Raw genomic sequence first — 13,388 nt, 5'->3', positions numbered from 1 at the left:
CTTTGCCAGTGCGTTTTCCGGCAATTTGCTAAGAGAAGAACAACGTAGAAACTCAGGACTCTTGGGTTCAGTTCCAAGTCCTGGAGGAGAATGTTTTCTAGTGGTCCCTTCTGTACTTGTGCTCTCAGCTTGTCCCCATCCCTCAGGCTCCTGCCCCCTCCCACTAGAGCTGCCACCTCCAAGATGCAGAAAAACTGGTGACAGACTCCCCCCAACAAAAAGGGTTCTAGTGGTGACGATAGACCGTTATTACCAAAATGTTTAAGAGAGCCAAAAGGGTGGAAGGGATCCCCCAGGTCTGGGAGCTACATACTAGTTTGCTAAATGTCATGCAAGGTCTCTGACAGCCTGCATCACACTTGTCATCCTGATCATTGCAAGATGTTTCTACAGAAAATGTGTGTGGAGTTATGTCCATATACTAAAAATTGAAGTGGGCTGTAGTCCACGAAAGCTTATGCTCTAATAAATTTGTTAGTCTCTAAGGTGCCACAAGTACTCCTGTTCTTTTTGCAGATACAGACTAACACGGCTGCTACTCTGAAACTTCTCTAGGTCTGTGAGTTAAGGCAGGGCACTAAAAGTGAACCACATACTCCAGTCAGGCAGGGGGAAACAGATGCCTCTCTCTCTCTCTGGATGGTCATGTACCAATTGAGTATTGTATGGTTCACCCTGGACCCCACCTGTTTTTACAATCTGAGCAAAATGCTAGTCAATAGATTGTGGAGTGTACAGGAAAAAGACAGAAACAGCAGTGGTTATACTGTTTAGGAGTGTAGAGGTGCTGGCCAGGGCTCAACCCTCTCCGGGGCTGAAGGAAGCCATACTGGCTCATGGCACACTGCTGAGGTTTGGGGAATTAGTCCAGCCGTAGGGGTCTTTCCTGGTGGCCCACTGGAATAAGCACCGTAAGCCCTGGGTCAACAATGTCGGGTGCTCAGGCCCTCAGGCAGGACTACGCAACCACAGTACAATTGAAATAAATCCAGGCCCTGAGTCAGGGTGGGGCAACAGTGAGGCAGGTGTTCAGGCCCTCCGGCAGGAGCTGAGCACTGGCAGTATAAACAGTAGCAATAAGCCCAGGCCCTGGGTCAGGGTCAGGGTGGGACAGCAATGGGTCAGGGGCTCAGGCCTTCAGGCAGGGCTGAGCAGTAACAGTACAAATAGTATCAAGCCCAGGCCCTAGGTCAGGGCAATACAGAGTCAGGAACTCAGGTCCTTTGGCAGGAGCTGAGCAACAACAGTAGGCCCAAGCCTTCAAGGCCTGGAGAGGGGGAGACTGCCACCCAAGGGCACGGGACGGCGGGGAGCGACACCGCCTCACTACAAGGAGTAAAGACAATGAACTTTTGGAATTATATCGGGAGTGCAGATGAACCCTCACTTATCCTTCATCATGGGGAGACAAGTTGTCAGTGGGCTTGGGCTCCTACTAGAAGGGTCTCAGCCATCCTGGCAGAAAAATACAATGAGAAGGACTTTGGGGTAAGCAGTATCTTATTGGACAAGAGGGCATCTTGTTAGGTGACTTTAGGCTCTAGAATGCATGTTATGATTTTATTTTATAAAAATGAAATTATTTTATTTTATAAACACTGTTTCCAGTGTTTGTTTACTATCATTTGAATATCATTCTTTGTTAAATGAATGTATACTTACCTTCTCTAAGTGCTGTGTTTTAAATGGAAAGGTGTTATTAGTAAACTGTAGTTTACTGTTCCTTTGGGAATAACAATCCATGTAATTCTTTAAGTGTCCAGAGGATAATGGGGTGGACACCAGAGGGGGACGGTCAGAAGACTTGGGAATTGGAATGTGCTTGTCTGAGGGACAGGTAAGCCCATGTGGGCTGAGAGAGGAGGAGTTGTGTTGCCTGTGGCTGGGAGCTGACCCCTGGCAGGCACAGAGAAGACTCCCTCATGCTAATGGAAGGTGGTAGTGAGGTGCCTGAAAACCCCAGGTAACCCTGGGAAGCATCACAGTGACTTTGCGGAATTCCAGGCATGATACCTGAGGTTGCATCTAATGCAAAGGATGAGGGATGTGCAAGAGGCTCTGTGTAGGATCCAGGGTGCTGAGGGGTGGTGCCTGAGGCCCTGTAAAGCGCTGTGCGTGATCGACACCTGAAGAGACCTGCTGGGTGACTGGGGGATACGGGGACGATAGGGAAAGGGGTGCTGAGTGTCTGGTGGAGGCAAGGGTGGGTTCTGTGTGCTGTGGAAGGTGGCGAGGCATGGGTGCCCTGGTTCACTCTGTCCACCTGCCCCAAGCACACTGCAGTTTCCCAGCCTCTTACCGATCAAGCCTAGTAACAAGACTGTTTATAGCCTGGAGGCTCTTCCATGCTGCTGCTTCCCAATAGCAACTCCCTCCTCCCAAATCAGGCACCCCTGCAGCTTGCATGTGCAGGTGCCCCTCCAAGCAAACTGGTCAGCTTGCCTGACCATATGGAACTCAAGACGTCACCTCCATGAGCCCAAAGTTCTCCACCTCTGCTGCTTCTGCTTACTGAGTCACCATAGAATCATAGAACAGGAAGGGACATTGAGAGGTCATCTAGTCCAGTCCCCTGCACTCATGGCAGAACTAAGTATTATCTAGACCATCCCTGACAGGTGTTTGTCTAACCTGCTCTTAAAAATCTCCAATGATGGAGATTCCACAGCCTCCCTAGACAAATTATTCCAGTGCTTAACCAACCTGACAGGAAGTTTTTCCTGATGTTCAACCTAAACCTCCCTTGCTTAAGCCTATTGCTTCTTGTCCTATACTCATTGGTTAAGAAGAACAATTTTTCTCCCTCCTCCTTGTAACAACCTTTTATGTACTTGAAATCTGTTACGTCACCTCTCAGTCTTCTCTTTTCCAGACTAAACAAACCCAATTTTTCCAATCTTCCCCCATAAGTCATGTTTTCTAGACCTTTAATCATTTGTGGTGCTCTTCTCTGGACTTTCTCCAATTGGTCCACATCTTTCCTGAAATGTGGCACCCAGAACTTTAGGTCTCAGCTGGAGTATTGTGTAATCAGCGCAGAGAGATTGCTCCATCTCTCCTTCAAGAGCAGGGAGCTTAACTGTCTAGTGGAAAAAAATCCAGCATGTTAACTGGCAGACAGTACAAAACCTCCACCTTGTGGCCATTGCAATGCCCTCCCTGCCTCACCCCTCTGCATTCAAGTCAGTAGCTGTTCCTCCTTCTCCTCCTCATTGCCTGGGCACTAGCAGCATGACAGGAGCACTGGGAACACAGGAGAAACAGTGCCCCTGTTTTCACCTCCGATGCAGTGGCCACTGACAGCCTGGAGAAGCAATTGCATGCAAGTCCTGCTCAGCCTGTACAGCCCTGGGAGGGAGTATACTCAGTCACTCTGGGGATGGGGCAGGCAGAGTTCCATTGGCACACAGGATTTCATAGATTTGAAGCCCAGAAGGGACCATTATGATCATCTAGTCTGACCTCCTCTATAACACAGGACATAGAACTTCCCCAAAATAATTCCTAGAGCAGATATTTTAGAAAAACATCCAGTCTTGATTTAAAAATGGTCAGTGATGGAGAATCCACCACAGCCTCTGGTAAATTGTTCCAATGGTTAATTACTCACTGTTAAAAGTTTACACCTTATTTCCACTCTCAATTAGTTTAGGTTCAACTTCCAGCCATTGAATCATGCTAGACCTTTCTCTGCTAGATTGAAGAGCCCATTATATATTTATTCCCATGTAAGTACTTATAGACTGTCATCAAGTTACTCCTTAACTTTGTTAAGCTAAATGGATTGAGCTCTTTGAATCTACCACTATAAGGCACACTTTCTAATCCTTTAATCATTCTCATGGCTCATCTCTGAACCCTCTCCAATTTATCAACAGCCTTCTTGAATTGTGGGCACCAGAACTGGACACTGTATCCCAGCAGCATTTGTACCAATACAGAGGTAAAATAACCTCTCTATTCCTACTCCAGATTCCCTTGTTTATGCGCCCAAGGATCACATTAGCCCTTTTGGCCCCAGCATTATACTAGGAACTCATGTTCAGACAATTATCCACCACAACCCCCACATCTTTTTCAGAGTCACGCTTCCCAGAATAGAGTCCCCCATCCTGTCAGTATGGCCCCATTCTGTAAACATTAATGTAGTATAACAATGGTAGAAGTGTTCTGGGAAGTTGAAACACAGCCTGGCTCTGTTAGAGAGGTACAGTGGTGTAGCAAACAAGACACTGGACTGGGACTCACGAGAGCTGGTTTCTATCCCTGGTTCTCCCACGGTTCTGATGTGTGATCTTAGACAGGTCATTTCACCTCTTTGTACCTCTGTTTCCCCTTCCACTGCTGTCTATTTAGATCATGGAGACAGTCTATCCTGCTGAAAGCAAGGCTGTCCTTCCAATTAGAAGTGAACTGCCGCCTGCACAATTTCATTCAGCACAAAGGACTTTTTGAGTTCTAGGAGAGCAACAGGAATCTGAAGCAGCAATTTTTCAAATTAAACTGAAAAAAAAATTAAAGCAAATAAACGATCAGCCTCAAACAACCAATAATCTGTTTGTGTGTAGCAAAAACATGTCATGTCTGTTCATTATGCTAGAGAAAAAAGTGCTTTGTGGGAGACCTGGAAGGAGTGGGGATGCATTACAGTAGCACCTTGTTTTCTTTCTTTAGTACTATGAAAGAGCATAAAGTATAAACATATAGAATATATTGGCATCCTTAGCAGCTCCAGTAGAATGTTGTACTTCTCTGGAGGAGAGTGGCAACATTTTATGTTTTTCTTGCTTCTTCAAACACAGCTGACGAGTTGTTTTTCTAAGAATTTAATTGGATCTGTCTTTCCATCATTATGTTATGATTTACCATGGTAAACCACATAGATCGTGGAGAAATAGCTTTACTCTGGATTCCAGCTGGCAAGGGAAACTATCTACATGCCTCAGGGTGGATTGGGGAAAATGAACGTATTAATTAAAATAAAAGGATAATAATCCTGGTGCAGTTATTTGAGAAACCTCACCTCGGGAGTGGCATGTGGTTGACTGAGCTGTAACTAGAATATAGATGTATAAAGCTAAAGCTTTCATCAGTTGCCTTCAGTTCCTAGGAGTGATAGTTTGAAGGTGTTAGTATGGTATCTAAAATTAAGTTAAATAAGTTAACCCGCTCTCTACTATAGTCTTTGTGAGCTGATGGAGATACTACAGCATTCTATCCTAAGGTGTTTTCAGGGTGGATTCTAGATCTCTTGGCCAGAAAAGGGTCAATGAAATTATTAATGGCTTTCAGACTCCTATTATTGTACCTTAAGCAAAAGGCCACCCTTCTTTCTTTTGTTGTAAGGGAAGCTGACCCCAGTTGTTCTTCCCTCCTCCCCACCACTATCATCACCTTCTCTTTGGTTTCCTCCACCATCTGGCCTCTCTTGAGCGGTGCACATACCAGTTAAGTCAACATACATTCACACTGAGCAGCACTCTGCCTGTATCAATAGGGAGCACTTCTTTGACCAGTGCCTCATGTATTCTGCCTACACTAGGGTTTGTCTACACGGGGAGTTTACCTGCATAACTGTACTGGTCTAACTACACCAGTACAATACCACTTGTGGGGTACATCTACACTACAGCAGGGAGTTGATTTAAGATACGCAAATTCAGCTACGTGAATAGCGTAGCTGAATTCGACGTATTGCAGCCGACTTACCCCGTTGTGAGGACGGCAGCAAAATCGACTTCTGCCGCTTTTTGTCGGCGGCGCTTACTACCACCTCCGCTGGTGGAGTTAGAGCGCCGATTCGGGGATCGATTATCACGTCCCAACGGGACGTGATAAATCGATCCCCGAGAGGTCGATTTCTACCCGCCGATTCAAGCGGGTAGTATAGACCAGACCGTGGATATTTTTATGCTGGAAGAGTGTCTTTTTACAGTTTAGATTTTCCAAGAAGCGACACCAGAAAAAAAAAAAAAGCTACTCTGGAAAAAGGAACTGGAATAAGAGTGTCCACATGGGGAGTTATACCAGTATAACTATAGCAATACAGGTTATATCAGTACATTTCTGCACGTAGACAAGCCCTGTACAGTGTCAGCTTCAGGTCCTAAATTATAGGAGCAAAACTTGCTCAGACAGAGCAAGGAATACTGAGCAAAGTGTGAGCTCCTGGGCAAGATGAGAGACAAATGCCTCTCCTCAGGGGAAAGTTTACCACAGAAGAGATGTTGCTCTGCTGCTGAGGGAAGAGGAGGCGTGAAAGCCATGATACTTCTCTTCTCCACTCAGTATGTTAGGGCCACATGTTACTAGCACTCTCTGATTTTACCCAGGAGGAGGGAGTGGGGCTAGAAGGGAGAATGGAGATGTAGAGGAATGGGAGACAAATAGATGAATGAGCTGGTTAAGGTCAATGACCATGATTCTGCCATGAGGTAGCACACCTCCAAGTGAGGCAGCTTTGCAGGATCAGGTCTTACTGTTTGTATTTGGTATTAGATGAATACTTAGGTAAAGTATTAGGATGAGTTCCAGAGAGTAGATCCTTCCGTACATTCCAGAAGACAGCTGTTTAAAGTATATAATGAAATCCCAATATTTAAGAGATTGTCTCTGTGATATACAGTGATTTAAAAACATTATAATTTGGAGTAGGGCTAAGGAATTGTGCTCAGTCAGCAGATCTTGTCTCTTTGGAATCCAAAGTCAAAAGAAAGTGAAAAGTTGGCTGTTGCCCACAAAAAAAAAAAAAAAAAAAAAAAAAAAAAAAGGGAACCTTTTCTTCCATTGGAACTGCTACTTCTGTGCTTTACATCCAGACAAACAGAAGAAGCCCTCGCCAAGCCATCAGTTTTCCTCATTTGCTGGGAAGAGAGAAATCAGACGGCAGCATGCATGACTTTTACTAGTGGTTTGGCTGCTGGCTGAAAGACCCTGCATATTACCCAATACATTTGTTGTAAGTTTAGGGTTTTAAAGTATTTTTCTGAATTATTGCAACTACAGATCTTGGAAATTTGTTATTTCTCCCTCTTTTGGTAGTCTTCTTCTGCATAAATATTGCCTAAGACATGAGCGTAGTCTTGAAAATTCAAGATGACAATATGTGCATCCTGAATTCTGTGCATAATTATAAATATGGGAGACTGTAGACATGTAGAAATTAAAGGGACACTACAACATTTTTTAAGTCCTCACAACAGGTCAAGTGAACCACAGTCATTTGTGGAACTGGACTAACTCCAGGGTACAAATGACAAGTGTTACTGGGGTTTTCAAGGTCCACTCAAATCAAATAAACTGTGGGCAGGCCTAGAGTACGAGTATTAAATTAGGAGTTCAAAGGCTTCCTCCAGACTGATGTCTCACTAATAGAGTAACAAAGGTCAGCTCTGTGCAACCAAATTTTGCATCTGATAATCAAGGGCTTTTTTTTCCCCCCAGCCACAATTTCCACCTTCCTGTAGAGAGGAACTGACCCAAATTCAAGCTAACCTAAATGTCTACCAGCCCATCCTTCTTGTAGCATGCTGGGGGAATTACCTAATGCACCATCCACTCCTGGTCCCAGCCGCAGACAGGTTTCCTGAGTGACGATCCCTGTAATGATAGCATGCAACTGAAGTCTGCTCCCCACATCTCACTCAGGGAGTGGGTGTTAACTCTCTCCCTGCCAACCTCTAGACAAGGATCTATATATCACATCACAGCTCTCAAAAATACCTTAATTGGAAGTTAAATTCCATGCATCACACTAGTGGATAACTATGGGACCTCAGCAATGTTATGTTTGGGTCGCTGAAGTCCCAAACAAAGCTTAAAAAAAAACCTACTAAAGGGAGGTTGTCAATGTGACGCTGGCATACCAGGTGCCAGGTCATGCCCCCATTCCTCAGTTGAATACTGACAAATACATAGTTGGAATCAGTCTGGCTCACCTGTGTGTTAGTATTATTAAAAGAGGTATTAGAATTACAAGAATGTGTTTAGACTTTATGGGATGCTTGTAAACTGGTGCCTGCATTAATCTCACTTTTAACATCTGTACCTCATGTTATAAATAATATTTGAGCATTTGTATTATAAACCTCTAACTGTAAGTCACCAGACAGGAGAGAGACATAACCTTGCGTGAAATACTGGTCTCCAACTGAAGGTATACATCCTGCCCAATTGGCAGGACTCATGGACACCAGACAGACTAGTGTGGAGCATTAAAGAGGACAAAAGCCTTTGTTGTTTATTCTTCCTTCCCACAATGGAGATGAGTCATAAGTGAAATTCCTCTCCTCAGCAGAGTTTGCAGCTCAGAGCACAAGGGGCTCGGGGGAAGGGAATAAAAACCCCTAATACAAAGGAACTGTATCCTCTATGCTGCTTGGATTCTGAAGGGCAAGGTTTTCTAGGAATAAGCAAGAGAACCCCAGTGCTTAGCCTGGGTTAGCCCTAAAGGACATATAGAGCCAGGACCGGCTCCAGGTACCAGCCCAGCAAGCAGGTAGCTGGGGCAGCCAAGGGGAAGGGCCAGCACGTCGGGCTGTTCTGCAGCAATTCAGCAGTGGGTCCCTCTTAGAGGGAAGCACCTGCCACCGAATTCCCACCGAAGAAGAAAGCGGCGCCGGGGAGCTGCCGCTGAAGTTCCCCCCCCCCCCCTGCGGGTGGTGGCTGCCCCCCCCCCCCCCCCCCCCGGCCACCTGGGGTGGCAAAAACCCTGGAGTCGGTCCTGTATAGAGCTTGCTTATTATAGAAGCTTCTATTACCTTTTGAAACATAAGATTATAACTCGTGTGTTTAGGTTCATTTGCTTTAACCTTGTAAATAATTCCTTTGTTTTCTTTTCCTGTACAATAAATCTTTAGATAGTTTATTATAGGATTGGCTACACGCATTGTCTTTGGTGTGAGATCTAAAGTGCAATTGACCTGAGGTAAATGACTGATGCTTTGGGACTGACCTGAATATTGCTATGATCCTTGATGTAAGGGACCATTGGTCACAAAGATATGCTCATCTGGTTGGCAAGACAGACTGGTGTACCCAAAGGGACTGTCTGAGACTCCATGTTATGTTTGATAATTGGTTATGAAATCAAAGTACAGAACTCTCAGCCAATTTGGGTATATGCCCTAGTTCTTAATAGTCTGCCCTGAGGTTGGTACTTATGCTCTTGAGACACTGCAGGATAGCTTGACAAACAGCTCAAAAGTTAGGCCTGGTCTACACTGGGAGGAGGGGAGGGGGAGGGGGAGGGGAGGGGAGAGGAGAGGATCGATCTAAGATATGCAACTTCAGCTACGAGAATAGCGTAACTGAAGTAGACGCATCTTAGATCGACTTAGAATCCCTTACTTTGCATCTCGCAGCACGGGATCGATGGCCGTGGCTTCCCCGTCAACTTTGCTTCTGCCTCTCGCCGAGCTGGAGTTCAGCAGTCGACGGGAGAGTGATTGGGGATCGATTTATCGTGTCTGCACTACATGTGATAAATTGATCCCCGGTAGATCGATCGCTACCCGCCAATCCGGCGGGTAGTGTAGACGTACCCTCAGATTATAAAAACTCTTCAGTGCAGAGAGAATCCCTTATATTTTTATGGTTTGTACAGCGTCAGTGAGGTCCTGACTTTAGGTTCTACTGCAATACAATGCAAATAAATAATATGTTACAAATATCATCTTAACTATTAAAATTGAAATAATTTTTAAAATCCAGTTTACTTTTCACTATTTGTGCTCTTTACCCTTTGTATTTCTCTCAGCTTGTGCAATGAAAACAGAGTAGTTTGTTTCACTTTAGTTCGCAGTCATTTTCTAGCTATTTACACTTGTTAGTTCTTAAGAACTCACATAAAATTATAATGTTCGGGCTGAAGATAGCTTTTGGAATGTTTCTTTGATTAAAGAACGCTTTCTATTGGCCAAGTGTGAATACAATAATAAAACCCCACCAGGTGAATGAACTAAGGGGCAAAACACCAAGGCTTTTCAGATTTGCATGGGTAAATTAGCCTTCTGCAAAACAGCCTAATCCTTTGAAATGCATATAAGGAACTATGTGTTGCTAGTTGAGAAAACAAAAACAAAAAAACCCACCACACATAGCATGTGGGCACTGGCAATGTTATTAAAACACATACCTCAGACAGAAGTGAGATCCGTCTGAGCTCATTCCCATGCATAAGTAGGAGTTTTGTGGGGAATCCCAGTACAGCTCAAAATGATTGAATTGGCAGGTTGGTAATGTGATGAGAAGAGATTTTTCCCCTCTTTGATCATCTGCATCACTGTGTTTTAATGACCTTTTGTTTCAGAGCAACAAAGTGCTTGTGTCCGTATAGAAATATTTGGAACAAGGAAATCCTGGAAGTGAAAAGAAGACCTACAATAGAAAGGACAAAAATTAGCCAGCATACCAAAATGCTGGATTTCCTATAGAGATTGTTATCTTCAAGATACAGAGCCCCTGTGTTCCTAGGATTAACATGCTGTAGGTGGAACATCAGAAACATTGGATAATGGTAAGTTTAGTTTTCAATGAAGTTAAAGTTCATTTTAAAAAAAGCTTAACTTGAATTTTTTTATTAAATTAAGCTCAGCAAGGAAATACTTTGTCCTCTTAAACAATGCAAATGGAACACCCACCTCATTTAGAATTTTGACTGCTCATTGTTAGGATTGGTTGCAACCAGTCATTCTTAGGTTTAGGGCTGTTGAGAATCAGGCCTGGTCTACACTGGGGGGGGGGGGGGGGGGGGGGGGGAGGGGGAAGAGGAGAGATATCGACCTAAGATACGCAACTTCAGCTACGAGAATAGCATAGCTGAAGTCGACGTATCTTAGTTCGACTTGCCTCCCGTCCTCACAGCACGGGATCGACTGCCACCGCTCCCCCGTCGACTCCACTTCTGCCTCTTGCCGCGGTGGAGTTTCGGAGTTGATGGCAGAGCGATCGGGGATCGATTTATTGCATCAGGCGTGATAAATCAATCCCCAATAGATTGATCACTATACCGCCACGTACCCTCAGTACGTCTGTTTTGCCCTGGATACTGCCTAGAACTGTAAGCCATTATTGTAGCTTTCTTCTTAGTGAACATGTTACCAAGAAGATTTCTTCATGCATATAAAACATTAAAACACATTGTTCTGGTAAGTGGGTCAATAAGCATGCAACAGTTAATTCAAGTATGATTTAATAAATCGGCATTTGTCTAACATAACTTTTAAAGAATGATTCCAATCAATTCCAAGATTTCAGGAAATGTTTTAGGCATCGATGGGAAGAAACCTAACTATTTTGGTGACAATTGGAAAACTGGAACCCTGGAAAAGCCTGACTTATACACAGTGCCCATTTGGAGCACCCTGCTGTTCCCCGAGTGGTAGCATTGTGACATCAGAGGTAACTCTCCACTCCCTTCTGTAAGCTTATTTCCGTACTTCAATCCAATGGTTGCAGTGAGTCAACAAATGACACTGCAGGTCAAGACAGAGGTGCTTTGACAGATGTGTGTCCATGTGGGGGGACGTGGGGTTCAGGACTGGAATAGCAGGGTCTGATTCAGATCAGGAGTTATACTGGCTGAGGAGGAGTGAGGCTGGAGGTTTGCACTGCGATTCCCTCCACACTCTGCCTGACCCAGGCAAAAATCCATTTACCTTTTGCCCCTCTATCCCACAAACCCCTGGAGGGCCAGTAGCATGCCAGATGCATTGCGACTCATAGGTAAGCACTGTAGGTGCTTTGGCAGCTAGACTTTGTAAGTTCTAACCCTGGTGCATCCCAACTCAGACACATGGCTATGAGAAGGGTTATTTTACTAGGGCTGGCAAGAAAGGAGAAAGGTTGCAGATACCATAGGTACAGAGGCTTGAACAGTTACAATTCAAAGTGAACCATGGCAGTTCCTGTGTGGACCCCTGGGGGTAGCCCAATCAAAAAAAATCAGGGCTCTTCAGGCCTGGTGCCTAAGGTGTCCTCTCCAGTATCTATTCTATGCAAATACATGCTTGCAGGTTTCCAGGTTCAGTTAGGGTCTCTCATTGGGGCGCCTCTGGGGGAGCAGCGGCAGGTGCAGAAGTCCCACACACAGACCTACAACCAGCCATAGTGTCCGACAGTCACAGTCTGTTCCAGACACAGCTCTGCAGCCGTTCCTGCCTCCAGCTGCCTGTTTGCCTCCTGGCCACTGTTTCAGCTTCCTTGCAGCTCTTTGCCTCCAAGCAGCCACCACTCCCAAACAGAGCCCAGACACTTCCTGGTTAAAGGACCTTTTCCCTCACTTGGCCGGGGAAAGGGAAGTGCAGGGGGGAGGGAGCTATACCCCTGCTTTGCAGATCCATCCCCCGTTCAACAACTGGGGAAAGATGACCTAGAAAGGGATCAAGGTTTGGGGAGGGGCAGGGTGGAAAGGAGAACAGAAAATATTCAACGGCAACCTGGGATGTGGGGGTAATGGGGGAGTACAAGGCAGCATGGAGGGTGCAAGCCTGGGGTGGGGTGGGAAGTCAGGGACAGAGGAGGGGATCAAGGCAGCAGAAACTGACTGTAATGGATCTTATTTTCCTTTGTGTCTCATTGGCTGGGGGAAGGATGAATTCTCTCAGGGATGTAAAGCACTTTGAAATCCTCAAATGGGCAGTGCTCTATGAGGGCAGGGCATTTGGGGTCAGGGATAAAGACTGCATTCCTCCCCTCCTACCACCTGCTAGTTGGGCCTACATAAGGAATGAAGTGCATAACCCTCAAGTACATTAGCCGACACTCCTATGCTACATGTGCTTCCTTAAGTACGCCACTACTGCTTCCCCAGCCAGAAAATACCACCCATTTCTAAGTATTCTGAAGTCTTCTTATCTTATGTGTTCTGGTTTACAAGCGTTTTGAAATGGAGTCATAGTTTAAGTCACAGTCCCACACTCCTGTCTTAAGTAAAACTCCCACTAACTTCTATGGGATCAGAATATGATAAAATACAATAAAATAATAATCTGAATAAGCAGTATAAAATCAAGGCCAAATGTAACAATTATGTAACATTTGTCCAAACCATTTTACTAAATCAGGTGTCATCTCATTCACTATCAAACTCATCCAAGTGATAAAACTTGTTATCTGAAAGGTGGCCCAGTCAGATTCAGACAAAATTTAACTGTTTCATATTTGGATAACCACTTGCAAATCTGGGAGGAAAAAAAATGTTCTCATCTTGTTGTATAATTTATAGTGGTGTATCCATTAAAGGCATTAGGCCTGATTTGGTTCTCACATATGTAAATTCTTTAGGCCAGATCCCATTCTTTCATAGCTAGGGAATGCCTTGACATGAGGGAATCCTCAGTTTAGAGTCAGTGTCAGGGGCAGGAAAGGGTACGGCTAGAGCACATAGT

General features: G+C 44.9%; 1 protein-coding gene across 1 annotated transcript in view; it reads left to right on the top strand.

Moving 5' to 3' along the window:
• The window catches only part of NEDD9 (neural precursor cell expressed, developmentally down-regulated 9), a 132,299-nt gene that overhangs the window by 27,553 nt on the left and 91,358 nt on the right, over nucleotides 1-13,388 (top strand). Inside the window, exon 2 of the mRNA XM_034762303.1 lies at nucleotides 10,310-10,516. Within this exon, the coding sequence (XP_034618194.1) occupies nucleotides 10,514-10,516 (3 nt within the window). The 5' untranslated portion in view covers nucleotides 10,310-10,513. The remainder of the gene's footprint in view (nucleotides 1-10,309; nucleotides 10,517-13,388) is intronic.

The sequence above is a fragment of the Trachemys scripta genome, chromosome 2 (genome assembly GCF_013100865.1).
Source record: "Trachemys scripta elegans isolate TJP31775 chromosome 2, CAS_Tse_1.0, whole genome shotgun sequence".
Lineage (NCBI taxonomy): Eukaryota > Metazoa > Chordata > Testudines > Emydidae > Trachemys > Trachemys scripta.
Note: the sequence above shows the minus strand (reverse complement) of the source record. Positions and strands in the feature narration are given on the sequence as shown.